This window comes from Nannobrachium achirus (genome assembly GCF_963921795.1).
Source record: "Nannobrachium achirus genome assembly, chromosome: 2".
NCBI lineage: Eukaryota > Metazoa > Chordata > Actinopteri > Myctophiformes > Myctophidae > Nannobrachium > Nannobrachium achirus.
Window position 1 is genome coordinate 71,699,723 of NC_137811.1, and position 25,213 is coordinate 71,724,935.

The 25,213-nt window shown below is 44.5% G+C and overlaps 1 protein-coding gene across 1 annotated transcript; it reads left to right on the forward strand.

Moving 5' to 3' along the window:
* Window positions 1-1,085: 1,085 nt before the first annotated feature.
* Window positions 1,086-22,679, forward strand: LOC308280195 (piggyBac transposable element-derived protein 4-like). The gene is made up of 11 exons (XM_080720458.1): window positions 1,086-1,497; window positions 6,520-6,600; window positions 7,040-7,114; window positions 7,556-7,612; window positions 9,055-9,141; window positions 10,421-10,466; window positions 11,963-12,060; window positions 14,051-14,155; window positions 14,315-14,440; window positions 17,704-17,808; window positions 21,007-22,679. The coding sequence occupies exons 1-11, from the start codon at window positions 1,110-1,112 to the stop codon at window positions 22,587-22,589; spliced, it is 2,751 nt and encodes a 916-aa protein (XP_080576584.1). The 5' UTR covers window positions 1,086-1,109; the 3' UTR covers window positions 22,590-22,679.
* The last annotated feature ends 2,534 nt before the right edge of the window (window positions 22,680-25,213 follow it).

The window sequence follows — 25,213 nt, forward strand, 5'->3', positions numbered from 1 at the left end:
CGGCTATTTCCACTATCAATGTTATTTTTTAAGTAGTAAGTTGTCAAATATGTCAGTAATGTATTTGCATATTTAGGTTATGTGTCATATCTACCATAATTATGTAACTTCAAAGCCTAAAAGCCTAAAAGAAATGTAATTATCAACGACAAATACACAATTAAATTGTTAATCGCCAATTATTTGAGTGACAAATAATTAATCGTCATGTAAAATGTCATATAAGTGACAGGCCTAATACGAACCACGATTATCAGTGAGGCCTAGGCTATTCAGATACCTGAGAATTTGGAGCATGTTATAAATGTCTTCTAAATCAAACAGTTTTCTGAAAAAAACAAACAAAAAAACCTATTGCTATAGACCTATCAGTGGTTCTCAAACTTTGTCATGTAAATGACCCCCAAAATGATATGTATTTGGACCCCCATCTCAAAATATTTTGTTCCATGGACCCCCAGAAGCAAAGATTTGAGATTAAAATGTACACTCTAAATGTGAGTCTTGCCTTAAGCCAGATGCAGAATAGATAAACGAGGAATGTGTTGATGAGTAGGTTCACCACTGGATTCGCAGTCCGCGTGCTCGTTTTTGCCAACGGGTCTGAGGCCCCAAGCTAGATGCAGAATAGATATTCTGCATCTAGCTTAGGGCTAATAACTCAAATGTTTGCTTCTGACCGTTCTGGGGGGTCCCTGAAACAAACAAAAAAATGAGATGGGGGTCTGCAGCTAAATACATATAATTTAGAGGGTCCTTCAGAAAACTGTTAGGATTTAGGAGACATTTTGTATAGGCCTATCGGTAAGGAAAGGACCCCCAAAATGATATGTATTTGGCCATGTCAAGAACCCCCAAAATGATATGTATTATCTCAAAATATTTTGCTCCAGGGACCCTCAGAAGGCCAGAAGCAAAGATTTGAGTTTAAAATGTTTACTACTAGTCTATTCTGTAGCCTAGGCTATCTAGCTTAAAGCCTCAGACCCGTTGGGAAACGCCAGGTCGCTTCCCAGGAGTAGGGAGGAGGGGACGAGTTCATGATTTGAGTGCATGGCATGTTGTGCACAAGACTGGAAAAGTAAGCAAGCACAGAGCTTACAAACGCAATGGAGTCGGGCACATCGGACACGGTGGACTCGACAACAACGTGGACACATAACGACGTCCAGGCTCTTATGTGTGTGTGGGGAGAAAGAAGGGTCCAGGTGCAGCTGGAAGCGGCCGCTCCAAACCAAACGGTTTATCTGGAAATCGCCCAGCGTCTCTCTGCGTTGGGGGTCGAGCGCACAGGCCAGCAGTGCCGCGAAAAGATGGAGGAGTTGAAGCAGGACTACAAGAAGGCAAAAGATAACGAGGGTCAAAGTGGTGCCGACAGGACGACATGGTTCGACGCGTTGGACGCTATTCTAGATAGAGCAGGGCCCAGTAAGGTGATGGAGTCCGCCACGGCAAAGCAAGCTATAGACGACACCGTCAGAGAAATACTGCAACGAGGTGGGTAAACAACAACAACAGTGGTGACCCAAGTACAATTTTTAGGTAGACCTACTTTTACTTGAGTATTCACTTTTTCCATTAATTTTAGTTCTACTCCACTATCTTGGATCCAAATATTGTATTAGTTATTAGCCTATTAGTTATTTTGTAGATTTAGATTTGTATTAAACATACATTAGCCACTTCGGTCTTCTCTTAAACATGTGGGTTTGGGACCGTACCTATGTTCCCCAGGTTCCCTGTTCGGGGTCCAACCTATGTTCCCCAGGTTTTATGTTCCCCATTTTCCACTATAAAAAAGGCTCTATATTCCCCTCTTACCCAAAAAAGCTTCTATGTTCCCCAGGTTCTAACTTCTATGTTCCCCTTCTACTTTCACAAAGAAAAGGTTCTATGTTCCCCGTTTACCTAAAAAAAGGTTCTATGTTCCCCGCTCATACAAAAATGCAAGAAACAATTACAAATACTATATAGTGGGACAGGGGGGCACTAGGGAAATCTGGGCACCATATTTTTGGGATGACTGGGCATTTGGACAAGTGGGCACCTAGTCGAGTGGGCACTTATAGGGGTGGAGACATCTGTTCATTATAGGGACACTAGCCCTTAAGCCCTTTGCACACAGGCGCGTTTAACCGCAGGGGTAAAACGGACAATATCATTTTTTGAAAAGAAAACAATGATTCTCTATGACCTCATGCACACCGGCTCCGAATTAGCCGTGCGACGAGTGGCTGCCGCCGTGCGTTTTTTTCTCGATCGAACCCAGTTCGATTTGTGCGTCTTGTCGCATGCGGTAAAAAACTCATCACTCCTTTTATGACTCCTTTTGGGATCCGCAGCGCCGATTCCGCACAGCATTGCACACCAAATCCAATGCGTTTTATTCATACAGCAAACGGAAGAAACGCAACTGTCCTGTGTGCAAAGCCCGTTCAAAGATATGAGCTCCGAAATGATGTGCAGTGTGTGGGTTATGGGATGTGCACTGTGCACACAGTATATGAGGGATGGAAAGTAACTTTAACTGGTGCTTGCATGCTAATATGTAGGAGCATCAATGTAAGAAATACCCGTTCCATTTAACGGCTACAGAGATACTGTGTACCGATCTGCATGATTTTTGGACAACATCTGTAACAGGGCCAGAACCCCCCCCCGCCCGCCTGCACACACACACACACACACACACACACACACACACACACACACACACACACTCCCCCCTCCCCCCCCCCCCCCGTGTGTGTGTGTGTGTGTGTGTGTGTGTGTGTGTGTGTGTGTGTGTGTGTGTGTGTGGGTAACATCTGTAACAGGGCCAGAACCCCCCCCCCCCCCCCCCCCCCCCCCGCCCGCCCGCCTGCACACACACACACTACTCCCCCCCCCCCCCCCCCCCCCCCCCCCGCGTGTGTGTGTGTGTGTGTGTGTGTGTGTGGGTTTGTGTGTGATTGTGCATGGCCTGAACAACAGCGCCCCTCCCTTAACATGTGTGGTCACAAAAGGTACTGTAGGCTAAATAGATATAGATACACCATAAAAATGCTATTATACAGCATGATACGATTTGTGAAAGTGACAAACGGGCTTCACAGTTATGTCAGGTGTGTTCATATGCTGATGGTGATGCGATTTCAGATCAATTGCTCCAGCCACCGAGGAGAAACGCTGGGACAGACAGACACTCACTCACTCAGTCAGACATTCGCAAAATTATAGTATAGATGTGGGCACCTGGACAACTGGGCACCTGCAGCGGCGGGAACATAGGGGGCGCGTGAGTGCTTGAGCGTACTGTTATGAGAGCCCATTGATTTTTCGCCAAACTGGCCAAACTGCATTCCTGGCACTCGGCCGATATCACACGTCGGCTTTGTCCCTTTCGAGGGCGTCACCCAGCGTCATAGCCCGCCTCCACATCCTGGCTGTATGTCTACTCTGTGTGATGTAGCCATGTAGCTCTACAGTATTCTACCCCCACCTCCAAAATAATTAAAAAAAAAATCTCAACTGAACTGTTCTTATGCCTCATTCACATAGGGAGCAGCAAAGCTAAAGTTTTGCTTGCTTGGTCAATGTTATCTCAATGGAAACCAGCTTTAAAGATACAGGAGATACACAGAACAAAGCTTTGAAAGCTTTAAAGCTTTGTTCATTTAAAGTGAAATGGTCAACACGTCACTTCAACACCACCAGTTGAACCTAAAGAAAGCTAAAGAGATGGTGGACTCACTCCGAGGGGGAATTGCATCTCTTCGTGAGGATTTCCAAACGTTTTGGGAAACCACTACTGCAGAAGCTGAAACACTGGGTTTGCAGAGCCCACAAGTGCCCAGACTAAGGAAGGTTCCCAGCCGCTTTGACGATGGAGGCGCTCCTCCACACATCCAAACGCCAGAAGAAATGCACCGACAGCAATACTTTGAGGTGATGGACACAGCATCATCATCTCTGGACAGCAGATTTAGTGCTGCTGTATACACACACATGCAAGATGTGGAGGATTTTGTTGTCGGAAACAGCGACTGCAAACGCATGATGCAATTCTATGGAGACGACTTTGATGAAGCCAGGCTGACACTGCATCGTGACGTTTGCCTGGAGATGGCAAAGACCCAAGGACATCGCCTGTCTACCTTCAATGATGTCGTCAACTTTTTGAAGGGTGACCAGGGAGGCACCAGGAGAGGTGTTTGTGAAGAACTCACAAGACTGGTGAAACAAGCACTGACTATCCCTGTGACATCATGCAGCTCAGAAAGGTCATTTTCTGGCCTACGGAGACTGAAAACCTATCTGCGATCCACAATGGGGCAAGGAAGACTCAATCACCTTGCTCTGTTAGACTGTTACAGTGATTTGGCAAGGAAGATTGACCTGGATGTCATAGCCAATGACTTCATCTCAAGAGGAGCCCAGAGGAGAAACACGTTCCTGATAAATAAATGGTAGGTACTAAAAAACTAAAAAATACTGTACTGCATGATGCAAGGTTTACTATAATAGGCTAATTGTAATTTACTGTAGCAATATTGTTGTCAATGTCATGGTTGTAATACTTTTTTTTTATTCCCCTCTCCCCCTTTTCATTTATAGAGATCCATGATGGCCAAGCAGCACTGCAGCAGGCACAGTGAAGGTGACAGACCGCGATCAGGGAGGGAGAGATGTTTCATCCACATTTTTTTTGACAATATTTATTAGGTTTTTTTTTCTCTTTTTCTTTTTACACAGAAAATATTACATAAAAAAAAAAAAACATGTTCCTCCACAATTAAAATAGACAAAGATCTTGGGAAAAAAAAGGTCTGTTTCTGCTTGTAGCATGTTAATGTAGGTGCAATATCATGCATTAATTACTGTGTTAAGATGTTGAAACACACTGATTGCTGAAAAGTCATGATTGCTCGTGTGTCATAAAAAATTCCTACAGTGCATTCATTTTATGACATCGTTATCGTACCACTGTACTATTGGCAAACTGTAAATAAAGTACTCAATGATGGAAAAAAAAATGCCTTTTCTTTTGCTGACATGAAATGGGATATTTTGATACCAATACGTTTGTACATTTACAGTTACTCAAGTATAGGCCTGTCTGCATTTTTAATTCAGGCTGCTCTGTTTCATTGGTTTTCAATTAAATTCAAAGGAGCTTTATTGGCATGATACCAAAGTGTCACAAAACTGCTGAAAATGGGGAACATATTAGCGTTGTGGGTTTTCAGTGCCCTCTAGTGGCCAAACATAGCAATGGTCATTATTATCATTTTGTGTAAGCGGCTGGCCGAGCAGGCAGGCGGGCGGGGGCGGGGGCGGGGGGGGAGGGCGGGGGGGGGGGGGGGCGGGGTCAAAAACGAGCACCCATTTGAATATTGAAACGTCACCGCCCCTGGGCACCTGAATTAGGATTCGTGTTTTTTAACTTAACACTGCTTTGTTGTTGGTAAGTGATATTTAACCCAATGTTATTTAAACCCCCATTTTCTTATCTGCTTTATAAATAAAGCACCTGGAAACTGCAGATGATGGCTAATGTTGATCATGCCTCAATTGAAAAGGATATACCGAAGGCTAATTGCCCAGGGCCCACCATTACCTGCATTTTTGGTTTGCGCAGACCATTTCTTGCATTTTTTGTGAGCGGGGAACATAGAACCTTTATTTGGTTTAGTGGGGAACATAGGACCTTTTTTTGAGGAGCGGGGTGGGGAACATAGAACCTGGGGAACATAGAACCTTTTTTGGGGGGAAGTGGGGAACATAGAACCTGGGGAACATAGAACCTGGGGAACATAGGTACGGTCCCCTATGTTCCCCATTTATCCCCACAAAAAAAGGTTCCATGTTCCCCACTTAAGCAAAAAAAGGTCCTATGTTCTATGTTCCCCACTTACCCCCACAAAAAAGGCTCTATGTTCCCCGCTCATCCAAAAATGCAGGAAACATTCTTTTCTAATTATTAATAAAACTCTAAACACCTAATAATGGGGAGAAATTACGAATACTAGTGGGACAGGGGGCACTAGTGACATCTGGGCACCATACTTTTGTTATGACTGGGCATCTGGATGAGACATCTGGGCACTAGGGACGTGGGCATTTGGACGAGTGGGCTCTTATGGGTGGAGACATCTGGGCACTATAGGGACATGAGGGCAACTGGGCACCTAAATTAGGATTGCCCACATGTTCTTAGTGCCCAGATGTCCCACCATTTCCTGCCTTTGAGTTGGGAACATAGAACCTTTTTTGGGGTAGGGTGGGTGGGAAACATAGAACCTGGGGAACATAGAACCTTTTTGGGGGGAGGTGGGGAACATAGAACCTGGGGAACATAGGGTGGACCCCAACATGTTTTGGCCATTTGAAAATAACCATGCGTCTTAAGGAGGGCCTCGACACACTTCCGATACTTTTTTCTGCATTCAATTCATATTTACGTAATTATATAATATATAGAGTATATTACTGTGTAATAAGTAACTTATTATTCTATTATTCTTCTTCTCGTCCCAGACCAGGACACAGATGAAGAATGGCAACCGAACAGGGAGGATTCGGGGAGCGGATGTTCCTCTCCGTTCCAAAATGCCAGTGGTAAGAAAATGAAGACATACATTTATATCATGTTTGAAATGAAAGAAATCCCATCCTCTATCATAAGGATGGAATGGGAATACAAAGTGTTGCACTGCGATGCGTTATGAGCTTGCAGATGCCTATTTTGGGTAATTTGTGAGAGTGTACAAATGAACCCATTTCGGTATACATATTTTTTTCATTTAGGTACATAGTACAAGCCATTAGTGAAAAGGGAAGGGAAAATGTGCGTTCATGAATTAGCTTAAGCCGTTTCAAATAGAAGACCCTTTCTGAGGGATAGATGCATGTTAACTATGTATAAGTGAATTTGATGTATTACATACTGTAGGTGTTTATTCTAAGTCGCTCTGGATAAAGGGCATATTCTGCCTGCATTGAAAATGTATTTGATTTTGTGTACATCATATTTACCAACATTTGACTGTGATTTCAGACACAGAATCAGACGAAGCACAGCCAACTACCAAGGCCAGATTACCACCAGTTGGCAGGAAAAGAACGAAAGGAGGTAAGAACCTTTTCTACACGTCACACTTACCACAACAAATGCATAAATCAAACCCAGTTTGAATGAGCAGTGCAGGCTGCTGAAAAACACCGCTGTGTGGTTGCAGCTGGTGTTGCCGTCCTCATACAGACATGTGCATTCTTTTTCTATAGATATGTTTTCACAACAGAAGCCAGCCTGCATTGTTGCATTCAATGCAGTTGACAAATTAAAACACTGTGCACCACTCATTTGTCAGAAAGTGCACAAATACATTTGTTTAAGATCTGTTTGTTCAATGGTTTTATGATTTACATTAAGCTAAAAAGAAACTGTAGCTGTTTTCTCTTATTCATTCTAAGGGTGATCATGTCATGGACCAGCCTATGACATGATTGGGATGTTAATTGGTAAATATGATGTGCACAAAGTCAATCTGTTAACATTCTACTGTGATTTCAGACACAGAGTCGAGGAAAGAACAGCCCACATCTCGTTCTAGTAAAAGAGCCAAAAGAAGTAAGAACCTTTTTCTGCACATCACACTTGCTACACACAAAAAAAATTAAATCAAACACAGTTTGAATGAGTGGTGCAGGCTGCTCAAAAGGACGCATCCCATAGGATGAAGTGCTTCCTTCCAGAACAAACAGGTGTTTCGTAACAGTATTTCTACATTGCAGTATTGTTACTAATACTGTTATAATTACCTTTACACGCACACACACACACACACACACACACACACACACACACACACACACACACACACACACACACACACACACACACACACACACATATGAGTTGCTTCCAGCCGTCCTTCAATTGTCTAAAAACCCAATACAAAAATCAGTAGTGCTGTATCAGTAATACATTCAGATGTGTCTCTACTTTTCATAATCACAAAATGTTTACAAATATTGGCCTGTAGGCTGCGCAGGGCCAGGCCTACATTGCCTGGGAACCCACACAGTCTGGGCTGTGTTTTGCTGTGCAGGGCCGGGTCTAGGTTGCCTGGGGCCCCACACAGTCAGGGCTTTGTTTTGGTGTTTTTTCTTGCTTTTAAAAAAAGAGATAGAGATGGATGGATAGACAGACAGACAGAGACACATGGGCACTAGGGACATGTAGGCACTTGGAGAGGTGGGCACCTGGACAACTGGGCACTTGGAGAGGTGGGCACCTGGACAACTGGCCTCCAAAACCATCTAGGCACTAGGGGGACATGTGGCTTGCCTGGCTCCATCCATAGACCCGCCCACTCTCTGAGCGGACTGCTTCTCTTGGTCTGGTGTCGTAATTTGAACCGAGGGTTTCTTTGGTACCAGCAGGTACCAGGCCAGTGAGAGTTAGAGGTGGGGTTGGGTCTAACGAGACAAGCAAATCAGTTAGCACAGATAGTTTGTTTTTGTATTTAATCTTAAGAACAACAGTACAGTATACTATATGTACACAATCACTCTGAACTCTGCTGTGCGGACTCGCACGCAGCCATAAACAAGTGTGCGAGGGTCCGTCAGTCAAACACAAGCCCTCCCACCAATCCCCTCCCTTTTGAAATTGCTTACAATGGGGACAATGTCAGATTCAAGCTCCAGCGCTGAGTCTGAAATCAGGCTAACATGTGGCCACTAAGGACATATGGGCACGAGGGACATGTTGACAACTGGGCACCTGGACGAGTGGGCACCTAAATTAGGATTGACTGACCGACACACAGATCACCATATATGGCCATATCAGTCACATCGCCATATATACGTGGCCCGATCTCTAGACATGAGCGCCACAAAGCTTATGTTTCTCTGACAGTGTGCAGGGAATGATGGATACAGATCTCCATATATGGCCATATCAGTTGGATGACTGCTGCAACGTAGATCTTTAGACGTGAGCGGTCTGAAGGGCCACTAGATATTCCCTGCTGGTTTAATTTGACAATGTTTTTCATTTGACAGACACTGTGACTGCTGCGAGTTCCACTGATGAGGAGACGAGCAACAGCAGCGACGACACAACGGTATCAGCTACTCCACAACAGAACAGTAAGATTTCATCATTAATTGCCACTGGGCATACTGTATGCTGTACTGTAATTATACTACTATACATGACTACTGTTGTGGTGGAGAAATTCACTGAATACAAAACAATTCTAACCTTCTGACAAGACAGTTTAAAAGTACAAAATAAAGATTTAATGATGACTGTTAATGAACAGTCAGCAGCTGTTCTCAAGAGAGGACACAAAGACTTTTAGTACCCCTTTACAATTTAGGCATTTAGCTTTAGCAGATGCTCTTAATCCAGAGCGATTTACAATAAGCAAGGTAATACACTAATACAATGGTTGCTATGCAGAAGAGGAAGAAGCTGGTACTGATCGACAATTATTCAATTTGGCTGATTTGTGACTCTTATCATTCCATTCCATTGGATTCACTTCTAAAAGGAGCTGGCTAAACAGATTGTGTTGTACTTTTTCTTTTTTCAGAGTAATTTTCAGGAGTAATATGTAATAAGTAACACCAGCAAGACTCCCTAATCGGGAGATAAGCGACCACCAGGTCGCATACACAAACTTTAGAAGGCAATGGTAGCCAATCAGGAGGGAATTGGTAGCCAATCAGGAGGGAATATGGGAAATGGGACAGATCCATGTTGATGACATGACTTTAGAGATACTGTGTATCGCTTTGCGTGATTTTAGGGCAAAATCTGTAGGAGCAGCATCGGAAAATGTGTTTTGCAAAGAATCGGCCTCATGGTGGCGGTAGAAGAGGGTCATGTGAGAAATGAGGGGTGGAGGTTGTGGTTTGGCAGCCAAGGAGTGTGTGTGCAAAGTTTGGCATGGATCGGGCAACGGTGGCGGAGATATGAGTAGGGCAAAAGTGTGACGTGTGACATGTGACACTGACAGACTGACAGACAGACAGACAGACAGACAGACAGACAGACAGACAGACTGGCAGCCGGTGGAGGTTTTGATAGTAACTGCGACCTGACGGTCGCAATAATTCTCCCCAGTATTATGACCCAACAATGTTTAACGGAGGCAGTTTGAAGGGCGAAGCAGTTAGTTTCACATGTATGGATTAACAACGGAAAGTGTCAACAACATGACAATCTAAAGTGCCTAGAAGGGTTGATATATATGAGAATTGATTATATTCTGACCCTAATTGCTCCCTATGTGCAGGTTGGTGCCTTGCATGGTTTCCTCCGCCATCAGTGTATGAATGTGTGAATGTAATTCACAATCTATGTAAAGTGCTATATAAATGCATCATTTAATGCCAATCACTTTTGTCTTTATCTATCAAGGGAAAAGACGTCGGGAGGTTGAGGTTGAAGCCACGTTGAAAGACAGGTACAGTTCAGTGTCTCTAAAACCTTTTTTTTCTTCTTCCTAAACCGGATCACACAGCTCTGTTTTGAATGAATATCAGGCTTTCCTCTGCAGTGGAAAGTCTGGTGATGCAAGGTTAAAGGAGTATAATTCCCTATGGAGACACAAAGAGCTCGCTATAATGGAGAAACTCAAATACGAATGCAACATAAACAAAATAAACAAAAAAATAATAATCCATAAATTGAAGTCTCCATTATTCAATGGAAAAAAGTGATTTTTGGGGGTGAACTATTCCTTTAAGGGAGGGGTTATGCATGTATCTATTCAGCATCTAGCATTTGGCAAGACGTGCCCGCGGAACCACACCGCTTGTTCAAGCTATTTGGCTGGTGATTGGATGGGACCATCTGTCTATCACAGTCACTCATACTGACGTATCTGCATGACGTATAGTAGCTTTATGCCGGCAGGAAAGTAAACACTAAACACAGGCCTCTTTTTTTCAAACGCACTTCACGTTTCGGTCCCCTGATGGGGATCGAGGCGTGAAGTGTGTTTGAAAAAAAGAGGCTCACAGCAGCACCGGCTTGTTCGTGGTTGTGGCAAAGATGAGCAGTGAAAGAACTACAGTGCAAATGCAACGGGCGCTTCTCGATCGCGTCACGCCCGGTCTCGCTCTGATCCCGCCCGTAGCAGCAGCGGTTCCAGATGGAGGCTGGATTGGGAACTCAATACGTTACAAAAAAAAGTGTACTTTTACTATACTACTATTAGGCCCCATTTACACTGGCAGCCATATCTAGCCTTAAAGGGATATTCCACTTTCAAAAAACGTTTGGTCATTTTATCGTCTAATATGCTTTTATGAACACCCTGGACAGATTTTAATTTGCTTCATTCAGTTTTTAGATATTTGATGTAAATGTTATCAGGTCCTCCAGGTCCAGGGACCCTCCCCATATACACACCCATTGTAACTTCAAACTCCATTTTAACCATGATAGATTCATTAAAAATCAATCTTTCATTTTGAAATATCCCTTTATTCAGATCCGTGCCACATCCATATTGGAATCCGATTGGTTTAAATGGTCACATGTTCATATGGAACAAATCAGATTCCAATCTGGATGTGACACAAATATTATTCAGGCAGGATTTGGCTGCCAGTGTAAATGGGGCCTCAGTGCTTGACGCTAAAAAGAAAGCTGAGATAAAACATGGTTTCTCTCCTCAAGACCATCTGTAGGGGTCAGCAGTGACTGGGACGTGTGTGTGTGTGTGTGTGTGTGTGTGTGTGTGTGTGTGTGTGTGTGTGTGTGTGTGTGTGTGTGTGTGTGTGTGTGTGTGTGTGTGTGTGTGTGTGTGTGTGTGTGTGTGTGTGTGTGTGTGTGTGTGTGTGTGTGTGTGTGTTGATAGTATGGAGATATTTAGTTTTTCTTTCAGAATTTAGGCTCTATGCCAATGTCACCATCTGTGTTCTAAATGTTACTGGTGTGTGTTTGTGTGCGCAGCAACACGGACAGCAACTTATTCATGGAGTGTGAGACGGAGGAGTTCGACCCATGGCGGGGTGATGATGATGATGATGATGAAGCGGATGATGATGGTGGTGAGTACGCTGTCAACAGGGCATACGAGTGGTGCGAAGCACAGGGAGTGGAGCGGGGCATTTTTTTAGTTGAGCATGAGCGAGCGGGTTTTAAAATGGGTATGAGCTGTATTGGAGCGAGGATTTTCCTCCGTTCCTTGGAGCGCCGACCCTACTCTGCTCCAAGCCGATCCTGTTGGGGCCGCACGCCATAACATGAACCTCACACACGCAGTGCACCCGACTAGGGATGGCCAAATGGAGATTTTTTCTTAACCGATAACCGAAAGGCCTTATCAGTTAATTAACCGTTAACCGTTAAGGAAATGTGTTCAAAAATGCGCTATTTTTGCGATAAAAAAAAAAAGGAAAATACACCCGTTTTCCCCCATAATAAAGTGCCATATTTACACATTACAAACAATAAAACTAGGAGAAACAAGAATACAAATGTTTTCTAAAAGAAATGTGTTTTTGCAGGGAACCGTGGGATTGAAATGATCAATCTGTAATGTGATGCGCTTTCGCCAGGCACGTGCGCACATACAGCAAAGGGGGCTGGAGCCCTTAACTTTTATCAACAGAATTGTCCACCAAAAGGCCCTTCAGCCCATGCCTCTCTAACATTCTGTGCACTGACTGCACTCCCTGGCTATCGCCTAACAAAACAGCCACAGCGAGATGCTCGCATGTAGAGCAATAACTTTCAATCGTATGACATTTGGAATGGTTGAATCGGCTAAACGTGATGTCCATTTCATTCATTTTCTTCTCTCTCGACCGTGTTTTGTGCGTGCTGATGCAGCGATCATTGAATTTGCGACTCTGAGCTGTGTTACTTTCGCATATCCTACTCTGTAAACAAGACGACTTTAGCGTTCCTCACGTCATCAACATGTAACATTAGAAAGTTGTGTTTTAAGCTCTTCTTAACGGGATTCAATGTGACGGGGGTCTGTTTTGTAAAATCCAATCGACGACGGAGCATTTGTTGAACAAGTCAGCGTGTACGACTCCAAAATCAAGCAGCGTCGCAGACTCGCACGTCTCGCAGTTGCGTGAATGCATGGATCGATGTTACACAGACATTGGTGTCCCAGAAATGTGTGACCACAGCGCGTATAGTTGCATGGTTGATGTCTTGATGTTGCGTAGATATTGGTGTACGGGGCTTTTGGTGTGACACATGGGTTGATTTCCTTTTTCTTTTCTTTTTTATCGGTCAAAATTGACCGTTAGTGCTTACCGGTAACCAATTTCTTATCGGTTTAACGGTAACGGTTAACCGTTGGCCATCCCTACACCCGACACCGTCTGTCGTCCTTCCGGTCAAGATTTCTCTGTCATCCACACAAAATGTTTGTAAATACCTTGTGTCAGTTAAGTTTTATCACCAAAACAGTAAACTTGGCGTCTAAAGATGGCGTCTTTTGTAGCATAGGATAGCTGTATATCGAGCCGAAGCTCGCGGCTCACGTTACCGCAGGCAGTCTTTGTGTTGGGATTGGGAACACTTGTGGCAAAGGGGAGACACGCAGCAAAATAGGCCTACTTTTATTTATTTTTCTGTTTTGGCTGTGATCGACGAACTGAGTGGAGCGCGGAGCGAGAGATGCACAAATCAGCTTGAGCGATGGAGCGGGGGGGTGGGTGGGGGGGGGGAGCGGAGCAGCACGGTAGCCGACCAGAGCGAATAGCGGGCGGCTTTTCTACTCGCTCCGCTCCTTTCGTATGCCCTGTCTGTCACTGACCGTCGTTATGCCAGTTGAGTGGCAGCTGGAGTGGGGGTGGGACGATGTTTGTTATTATCGTTTGTCGTGATAACATTTCTTTTAACGATAATCTTATCGCCGAGCAGGGACACTTACTGTAAGTTCTCAGAGGCAGAGGCAGAGTATTTGCCAGGTTGCAATCATTCAGTTTAGCTGATTGGTGACTCTTATTGTTCCATTAAATGGAATTCACTTCTAAAAGGAGCTGGCTAAACGGATTGTGTTGTACATCCCAACAGAACACTGTTCAGACGCTGACACAGAGTTGGACTCGGGTGAAGAATGGCGTCCGAGTAGGGAGGACATCGGGAGCAGATTACCATCTGTTGGCAGTAAAAATGGAGGTAAGAGCAAAAAACTTATTTTTCTACGGATACATTTTCACAACTATAGACCTTATTCACACCGTGGCCATCTTGGATCACATGACTTCCTGGGTTGGCAGCCTGCATTACAAACCATTGTGAACAATGGAGCAATGGTCGTGTTGTACATCCCAACAGAACACTGTCCAGACGCTGACACAGAGTTGGACTCGGGTGATGAATGGCGTCCGAGAAGGGAGGACATCGGGAGCAGATCTAATTCTCCATTCCAAAGAAGTCCTTCTCCATTCCAAAATGACAGTGGTAAGAAGACGTACATTTTTATCATGGTTTGAGATGATATTATGCATGTGATGTAGGGATGGGTACCAAATTTCGGTACCAAGCCAGAACCAATGAGGAAATGACGGTTCCTGGGTACCCATTACCAACAAATGTATTTGAAATGTTGGTACTGCCTATCGGTTCCTAGACACGGCTGACACTCTAGTAAAATAAATAAAGCCTTCGTGATTACATTACGTGTATATCGTAAAAAGAAAATGACGTGTTTGACTATCTGTCAGGACCTGTCTAACTTAAATGACTATGCGACTTGTATTCCTCCACACACGCGTGCGCACACACACACAGCGGCGTGTAGATAAGAGCAACAGCCAGACAGGCTTGCAAAATATGGACTGTGGAAAGCACTCTAAAGTGTAGCTTCATTAAAGCAGTGAACCCAAAGCAATGGGAAAGTTTAATAGGCATGAGGAAAGTGGCGCTAAGAAAGGTTCCACGTCTGGTTTGTCGAAACATAAAGACAGCGTGGCATTCATCTGACTGAAAGAGTGCGGTCACAGTGTTTGTGTCGCGACTGTTGCGGTCTCTGTCCGTTCATCGTGTCTCAGGCGTATGTTGTGCTGGCAGCATTAAGACTTCCAGTGGGCCGAACTTTTCAGAATAGGATATGTTGCTCTAGCAGCAATAAGAGCTCCAGCATAGGCTTCCAGTGGTCGATCTCTTCAGAATAAGAGTATGACTGATGCCATTGAAATACTATTAATTGGCACATTAAAACATCTATAAAATGAAGCATTTAAACAAAAATATACAACAAAAAATATGTTTCTGTGTAAAAATTAAAATAAATAAATCTTATTTTTAACCATTTTGGAAAAGAAATACGGAACCGTTGGGAACCGGAACCAGGGAACCGGAACCAATACGCAGAACCGGAACTGGACTCATACAAATCCAAACTATGCCCATCCCTAATTGATGATGATGCAGCCTATGTATTTACTACCAGTAAGACTCCCTAATCGGGCATTTTATGTGAGCTGCAGTGGAGGGGGTCCTCCACTGGGGGCGTCACCACTTTTGCATCCGTTCTGGAGCATGAGGAGTGGGTGGTCCCCGGGAATTCCCCGTGAGCAGCCCCGTTGGGGTGGTCATTTGGTCATTTTTGCACATTTGGTCATTTTTTACACTTGGGGGTCCCCCAGGGAGCTGGGGGTCCCTGGAGCTCCGGGGGTCCTTGGAAGTTGTAGTTTGGCAGGTAAGGAGTGTGTGTGTGCAAAATGTGACATGGATGGGGGCAACGGTTGTGGAGATATGAGCAGGGCAAAAGTGTGACATGTGGCGTGTGACACCTGGGGGTCCCTGGAGCTGCGGGGGTCCTTGGAGGTTGTAAGGTGATGCCCCTACCCTTGTACTGTTCATGCATGCTGTTATGCTCTCACACCTTGTGTCTAACCTCAGGTACTTGGAAATAGAGGCTGAAAAACAGCATGCATATCCACAGCCATATAGGATGGGTGCTGGACTAAAAAACAAAATAGGGCAAAAATGGGTTTTTCCAAAATCTTCCTGATCCATGTTGATGACATGAGTGTAGACATGCTGTGTAGTGATTTCCGTGATTTTAGGGCAAAATCTGTAGGAGCAGTGTCCAAAAATGTGTTTTTAAAAATCGACCTGAAGGTGGCGCTATATGGGACAGATTCATGTTGATGGGATGAGTGTAGACATACTGCGTAGCGATTTGCGTGATTTTAGGGCAAAAACTGTAGGAGCAGTGTCCAAAAATGTGTTTAAAAAATCAGCCTGCAGGTGGCGCTAGAAGAGGGCCATGTGAGAAATGAGGGGTGGGGTCTCCGCGTTGCCTTGGCGGACGAATAGGTACCGGCCCCGGCTCTCCCGGACGCTCCTAGCCCGAGTTACGGCATTTTATGTGAGCTGCAGTGGAGGGGGTCCTCCACTGGGGGCGCCACCACTTTTGCATCCGTTCTGGAGCACCAGGAGTGGGTGGTCCCCAGGAATTCCCCGTGAGCAGCCCTGTTGGGGTGGTCATTTGGTCATTTTTGCACATGTGGTCATTTTTTACACCTGGGGGTCCCCCAGGGACCTGGGGGTCCCTGGAGCTCCGGGGGTCCTTGGAGGTTGTAGTTTGCCAGGTAAGGAGTGTGTGTGCAAAATGTGGCATGGATGGGGGCAACGGTTGTGGAGATATGAGCAGGGCAAAAGTGTGACGTGTGACGTGTCACTCACGGAGGGACATTTTTTTACACCTGGGGGTCCCCCAGGGACCTGGGGGTCCTTGGAGGTTGTAGTTTGGCAGGTAAGGAGTATGTGTGCAAAATTTGGCATGGATGGGGGCAACGGTTGTGGAGATATGAGCAGGGCAAAAGTGTGACTGACAGACAGACGGACGGACAGCCGGTGGAGGTTTTGGTAGTAAATGCGACCTACGGTCGCAATGACCATCGATGTATGGTAACTATGTATAACTGCATTTGATGTCTTACATACTGTATATTTCCAAATGACCCTAACCAGGGGCAAAGAGCCACCAGGCACCAAATACCCACCGGGGGTCTTGACACTGCCATTCATAAGGACGTAAATAAGTTTAACAAATAGCGGCCCGGTTCTATTTACCAGCAGGGGTTCAAAACGATTTTACAAATCAAACACCCGGTTACTATTTGGAAAATAATGGGTTATTGCTAAATGCCTAAATTGTAAATTGATTAGATTTTGTGTACATATTTACCAACTGCCAACATTTTACTGTGATTTCAGAGTCAGACACAGAATCTGCACAGCCAGTGTCTAGTGCCAGATTACCGTCTGTTGGCAGGCCTACTTTTATTTATTTGTCTGTTTTGGCTGTGATCGACAAACTGAGCGGAGCGAGAGATGCGCAAATCAGCTTGAGCAACGGAGTGAGGGGGAGCGGAGCAGCACGGTAGCCGACCAGAGTAAATCGCGAGCGGCTTTTCTACTCGCTCCGCTCCTTTGTATGCCCTGGCTGTCACTGACCGTCGTTATGCCAGTTGAGTGGCAGCTGGAGTGGGGGTGGGACGATGATTGTTATTATCGTTTGTCGTGATAACATTTTCTTCACAATAATCTTATAGTATCGCAGAGCAGGGACACTAATGTCTCAGAGGCAGAGATCTGTTCTTGCCAGGTTGCAATTATTCAGTTTAGCTGATTGGTGACTCCTATTGTTCCATTAAATTGAAATCACTTCTAAAAGGTGCTGGCTAAACGGATTGTGTTGTTCATCCCAACAGAACACTGTTCAGACGCTGACACAGAGTTGGACTCGGGTGATGAATTGCGTCCGAGTAGGGAGGACATCGGGAGCAGATTACCATCTGTTGGCAGTAAAAATGGAGGTAAGAGCAAAAAACGTATTTTCCTACAACCATAGAGTATATATATATATATATATATATATATATATAATAGAGAGCGGACAGCCCCGCCCCCAGCCATTCACTTCAATGCAAGTGCTCAGTGGCGTTTTGAAGCATGCGGAAGTAGCTAATCCAGGTGCATTCTGGGGGAAATTGGCCACTACCTTGTGGCCAAAATGTTTGACGTCGAGACGTAATGACGTCACTAACAACGTCGACGTCCATTGAACCCTATTGTAGACCCCAGCGGCGCGCTCTTATGCTCGTGCATGTATGTTTCACCCCGCCTGAAGTAGGGCGGCCGCTTCAATGTTTACAAGCCGTTCTGGGCAGCCTGCATTACAAACCATTGTGAACAATGGAGCAATGGTCCCAAAATATGAGTTCTATTCAACCAATTTCTTTTTACCAAATTGACAAATGGGCAGATGACAACATCAACATCCCCAAAATGATTAAATAGAAGGGCTACAGTAACAGGATTGATTACATCCATGGTAACGATATTCAAGGTAAGTTAGGTTGCAACCTTACTGTGTACAAAGACTTCTGTGCAGTGCTTGCTCCACCATCATATTAACTATTTGTTGTTAGATTGTTCCTGATTAATATACAAAAATCACAATACAGTAATATTAGCTATATGATGGCAGAGCAAGCACTAGTCTGCACAGATACTGTAGCAAGTCTTTGTACAGAGTAACACTCAGCGAGATCATTTAGCGACCTACAACTGGGTTGCAACCTGGTCGGTAGTTTTCACCGACCAGGTCGCTAAATCTACCGACCGAGTCGCTAAATCTACCAACCGGGCTGCAAAATCACCGACTGGGCCAGGTCGGTGATTTAGCGGCCCGGTCGGTAGATTTAGCGACCCAGTCGGTGATTTACCGGCCCGGTCGGTAGATTTAGCGACCCGGTCGGTAGATTTAGCGATCCAGTCAGTGATTTACCGGCCCGGTCAGTAGATTTAGCGACCCGGTCGGTAGATTTAGCGACCCTGTCTGTGATTTACCGGCCCGGTCGGTAGATTTAGCAACCCGGTCGGTAGATTTAGCGACCCAGTCGGTAGATTTAGCGACCCAGTCTGTGATTTACCGGCCTGGTCGGTAGATTTAGCTACCCGGTAGGTAGATTTAGCGACCCAGTCGGTGATTTTGCGGCCCGGTCGGTGATTTAGCAACCCGGTCGGTAGATTTAGCGCTAGCGACCAGGTCGGTGATTTAGGGTTAGGCTTAGGGTTAGGGTTAGGTTAGGGAGTGAAGACTTCAATATATTGTCCTAGGCCAAGTCAATGCCTAAGATGCAGTATAGAGAAAAGTGCTTTCGCCATCTTGTTTTTAAAAAGAAAGAATGTTGCAATTTTAAATTGGGCTGGTTCCCCTAGTTCATAAAATCATACAGGTCATCTTGTAGTTTATGTCCTGTGGGTTTTATGTGTGAGACTGTGCATGGCACGATGGTTGACCTGAGACCAACCAAACCGCTGTTTTGACCTCACAGGCACCCTTACTTGTCAAACTGCTTCTGCTCTGCACCAGAGCAGGGAGAGGAGAGGCTAGAAAGGGAGGGGAGGGAGGGGTCTGTTTGACAAGTAAGGGTGCCTGTGAGGTCAAAACAGCGGTTTGGTTGGTCTCAGGATGTTGTGTAAACACAATCCAATCAAAAAATACTAACTTTGAAGCTAAATAAATAACCGCACTAGCCTAAGGACAATCCACTGTGTTAGTTATGAGAGAGCCCGCGAAATCTAGCAACAGGGGCAGCCAAAATCTAGCAACAGTGGCAGCTATGAAAAAAATCGACTAAAGCAGGTATGAAGGGGTATGATAAAAGGCAGATTTAACCCTATATAGCGAAAGGGGCGTTGTAAATCAACAGTAAGAACACGCGCATTTTCATTTTGACAAACGTAGAACAAGGCGGCGGTCTCTGCGTATTCATACATTCTTTTTAGTACTATAGCATTGTAGCCAGCAAGTATTATGGCATGCGTAGCCTTCTACACACTAGAGCGATGTGAGAGCAACAGAGAACACACAGGACACGGCCAGGAAGTACAGCCAGCCAATCGCGACGGTCGGGGGCATGGTCTGGGAGCCAGAAAGGGGGAGGTGGGGGTAGCGGGGGGGCGATCGGCCTCAAGTTATCTGGTAGAGACATACAAGCGTTCAGACAGGCCTTTGGTCACTTATAGGCATCCCTGATTTTACTTTTCTTTTGTTCTTGTGTATTCTGTTACTGTTAGGTGTTTTTAATGTATTCTCTTTTATTGATTGGTGTCTTCTCTGCAACTGTAGAGCTTACTTTTTATTTTTGTATCCACCAGCCGAAGGCATGGGGGAGAGTATGTTTACGCCCCGTCCGTCCGTCCGTCCGTCCGTCCGTCCGTCCGTCTGTCCGCCCGTGCGTGTGTCCGTCCGTGCGTGCGTGCGTGTGTCCTCCAGTTTGTTACCAGCTAATCTCCGGTGCCGTTGGCCCGGTCGCTGCCAAAATGAGCACACGCACTCCCTGGATGCCAATTCAGAACCTCTGCCCAACATTTTTTCAAATGGCCCTGTTCTAGCGCCACCATGAGGCCGATGTTTGCAAAACACATTTCTGTACACTACTCTTAGAGATTTTGTCCACAAATCCTAGAATCGGTAGACAGTATCTCTACAGTCATGTGATCATCATGGATATGTCCGATTTTCCATATTCCATCCTGATTGGCTACAATTGGCTACCAAAGTTTGCAGGATTGCTCCGTTTTGAACAAAATGCCTCAAATCATGAACACATCGTGCAATCTTGGTGAAATTGGGCATGCAGGTTCCCACTAAGCAGAGGAAGAAATGCCACTTCAAATTTCTCAAATCAGCCTCATGGTGGCGCTATAACAGGCCGCCTGGCCTGCTGGAGATCTGTGCTCGGAAGAGCAATGGAGGCTTTGTCACTTCCCGATGACGTCTTCTCCCAAAGCATCATGGGAAACTGAGTTCCGGCATAACTCTACATACAGGAGACGCCGATGTAATTTAAAACAACGAAAAGACCAATTGAGGGACATTCTCCTCAATGGCGGGGAACCGCAGCTTTTTGAATTAAAGAGTATGTTCGCCAACGGTTGTGTTAACCACACACATACAAACACACAAGTATTTTGTGCTTATGTCTTATTTCTTTAATTTGCAGGTGGTGGCAGGCCCGATCGAAGGCCTCTGGCTGCAGATCCTCCTGAGTGGTCTGAAATGAACTGGCAGCCAAAACACATTCCTTTCACCGCAACTCCTGGACCTATCAATGGTGCTGCTGATCTTGATTCAGATCAACCAGTTGACTTTCTTGAGCTATTCCTTACTGATGAACTGCTCCAGGTTATTGTTGATAGGAGTAACTTGTATGCAGAGCAGGTCATTAAAACTATTAAACAGCCACATTCTAGAGTTAATGATTGGAAAGCTCTCACCGTTCCAGATCTAAAAAACTTTCTAGGGCTGCTTTTTCTCACTGGTCTCATTCATAAGCCTGAGATGGATATGTACTGGTCGACAGATGAAGCACTAAATACCCCGTTCTTCACCAAGACCATGTCTCGCAACAGGTATCGAATTATATGGAGATTTCTTCACTTCAGTGATGACGAATCAGCCGATGCTACTGACAGGCTGTACGAAATCCGCCCAGTCTTAGATTACTTAATCTCCAAATTCCGTGAAATGTATCAACCAAACGCAAACATTTGCATTGATGAAGGTATGCTTCTGTGGCGTGGGCGCCTATCGTTCAAAGTGTACAATCCACAAAAACCTGTCAAATACGGCATAAAATCCTACATCCTTTGTGATTCTGAGACAGGGTACTGTTTGAACATGAAGCCCTACTGTGGAAAATATGCTGCCCTAGGAGACACGGTTGAAGGTGTTCTTGGTGATCTAGCAGGTCAGGGCTATAGATTGTACATGGATAATTATTACAATTCTGTAAAAACGTGTGAACGTCTTATGGATCTGAAAACCCATGTCTGTGGTACCCTAAGAACAAATAGAGGAGAACCACCATCCATTCGACAGGCTACAAAAACTGACCTGCAAGTTGGCGAAACAATCGCGCGTCACAATGACAAGGTGATGGTCTTGGCATGGCGGGATAAACGAATAGTGAGAATGATTACAACATTCCACCAGAGCGAGATGCAAGAGGTTCAGGAAAATAAGAAAGGCCACAGCGATAAAGTTACACTATTGAAGCCATCTTGCGTTGTTGCATACAATAAGTCAATGAATGGAGTTGATAGAATGGACCAAAACATTGTGTACTACCCCTTTATCAGGAGGTCCAACAAGTGGACAAAAAAATTTGTAGCCTATCTGTTTCAGATCAGTTTGTTCAATGCTTTTACCATTTACAGAGCTAAAAACCCACTGAGCAGCTGTAAACATCTTCTCTCGTTCATTCAAAGTGTTGTAAAGTCATGGACCAGCGTGAGAGCTGGGAGTAAGGGAGCAAGGCGTTCCATCGACCCTCTAACCGATAATAGGTGTATTAGGGCAACAAAAGAGGACCCTCACAGCAGGCTGGATGCCAAAATTGCGCTCCATGAACTTATTCTGCTACCGCGCACCGGCAAAAAATTACGCCCAAGTAGGAAATGCAGGGTTTGTGCCAAAAAGAATGTGCGGAGCGATACAAGGTACTACTGTAAGAGCTGTAAGGTCCCCTTGCATCATGGGAAATGTCACACACTGTACCACTCAAAGTTGAACTATGCTGAATGATTGTATTGATTGTGTCTCTTGTTTTTTCTTAAATTGTAATAAAAAGGAGAAATCACACCTTTGATACAAGCAAAATGTCTATTAAGTAAACTGTGCAGCTTTTGGTGATTGACTCCAGTGTCATATAAAGGAAAGAACAAAAAGACCTTAACTGCATCAAAAGTAATCAAATTGTACCATAAAACTGGTCAAACATTGACCAAATTGACAAATAATATAAGAATAAGGCAAAATTGTTGAAAATAGCACATCTACCAGCTCACTACAAATTCTGTTAACAATATTTATCTGCAGAACTGAATATTGAATACCGGTACCTCAACTCTTACAATTCCAAGTGCTTGTCAGGATGGGGAGTCCCCAGTTCATTATTATTATTATTTTTTTTTCAAAATTAAAAGAAAGGGTTGGAGTGGTAAATTCTTAAAACGTAAAACGCTAGGAGAAATTACTCTACAAAAACAAAATAATAACACTAGTCCTTTCCCGTTTGAACATTATGTGCTCCGAATTATGTGCAGAGTTTGGGTTATGTGTGCACAGTATATGAGGGATTGAATGCAGGAGTCTCGGAAGTAATGTTGGAGAACCCAGAGGTATCAGTGATTTGGTCACTGTTTCAGCATGCAGCTGTTACCATGGCGTATTAGTGATGTCAGTTATTTGCGACCGTAGGTCGCATTTACTACCAAAACCTCCACCGGCTGTCCGGCTGTCCGTCCGTCCGTCAGTCACACGTCACACTTTTGCCCTGCTCATATCTCCACAACCGTTGCCCCCATCCATGCCAAATTTTGCACACACACTCCTTACCTGCCAAACTACAACCTCCAAGGACCCCCGGAGCTTCAGGGACCTCCAGGTCCCTGGGGACCCCCAGGTGTAAAAAATGACCAAATGTGCAAAAATGACCAAATGATAACCCCAACGGGGCTGCTCACGGGGAATTCCCGGGGACCACCCACTCCTGGTGCTCCAGAACGGATGCAAAAGTGGTGATTTTTAAAACACATTTTTGGCCACTGCTCCTACAATTTTTGCCCTAAAATCACACAAATCGATACACAGTATGTCTACACTCATCCCATCAACATGAATCTGTCCCATATTGCGCCACCTTCAGGCCGATTTTTAAAAACACATTTTTGGACACTGCTCCTACAGATTTTGCCCTAAAATCACGAAAATCACTACACAGTATGTCTACACTCATGTCATCAACATGGATAAGGAAGATTTTGGAAAAAACTAATTTTTGCCCTATTTGTGGAGATAAGCGACCAACGGTCGCTTATCTCCCGATTAGGGAGTCTTACTGGTTAACTCTTTGAGTGCCACCCCGTTCACCACTAGAGGGCGCCCAGTGGCCATAGAAAATCCCATAGAGATATGCTGGTATATGCAGAAGCCCTGCAGCCATGACTTGCCTGAACACTTTCCTTTGTGCATGTACAGGAAGAGGATGAAGTTAGCTATTGGTTACCAAGCATTTTAGAAGCCTTATTTTCGTCAACTTAGCCATGATTAAACCTTGCACACCTCATGCATGGGAAAAAAACAGAGAAGAATGAGCCAGTGATGTTAATAGGTTTTTAATGTAATGAGTCCCGGGACCCAAGGAGGGTCTTTCGGATGAGTCCCAGGGATATTTTATGGGTCCCACAAAAATTCAACGCGTCATGTCATTTTTGACAAAGTGCAGCATTTAACTTGAATTGGTTATTATATGGTTATTTACATTGTTTATCTTACAAAATACATACAAAAACGAATGAAACAATTAAACTATAATAGTACTTTGAGATGAAGAAGCACTAGGGATGGAGCTCGTAAATTTTTATTGATAATGAGCACCTTATCGATGTTGCTTATCGAGCCGGGCTTTTATCGAGCCCACTATTGAGCTTTTTTCTGTTTTGTGGAAAGACATGATGAGACACTAATATATATATATATATATATATATATATATATAATTACAGTACTATTCATGAATTAATAATAATACCCTACTGTAAAACTATACTATAAACTATAGGCTAACATTTCCATGTCTCTCCTTTTCTTTTTTTTTTACAGTAAATGCATATCTATTTTATCCATTAAATACATTTGACCAGGGCCTTCAAATACAGTACTTTAACAGACAGAAGGCAAGTCAACCTTTTTATTTTTGGAAAATATTTGAAGAAACTAAATGTGTACCGTCTCTTTAACAGTGTAATTTATAATGCATAGTACGACGGTGTCACGCAACAAAAAGATACCCAATCAACAAGCTCAAACGGTGTCTGCTCGCACCGCGTTGTGATCTTGTACATCTGCTATTTTCGGTAGACTCAGAAGTCGCGCTGGCAACGCTACGGATCACCCGCTTCTGATGCACGGAGCGATACATTATAACTCTATGGCAGTGATTTTGAGTGTCCCAAACGGATTATTATCGATGGAATCATTCATATTTTCAAGCACCACATACTGTGGGTGGAAGAGAACGGGTGTCGCGCTGCTTCAACAGCCCGCGTTGGAGTTGTTTCAACTCGTCTCAGACTAGCTCTGGTCCATAGCGTTAGTGGAGGAGAACTCAAACGCTATGGACCAGAGCTAGTCGCAGACGTGCAAAG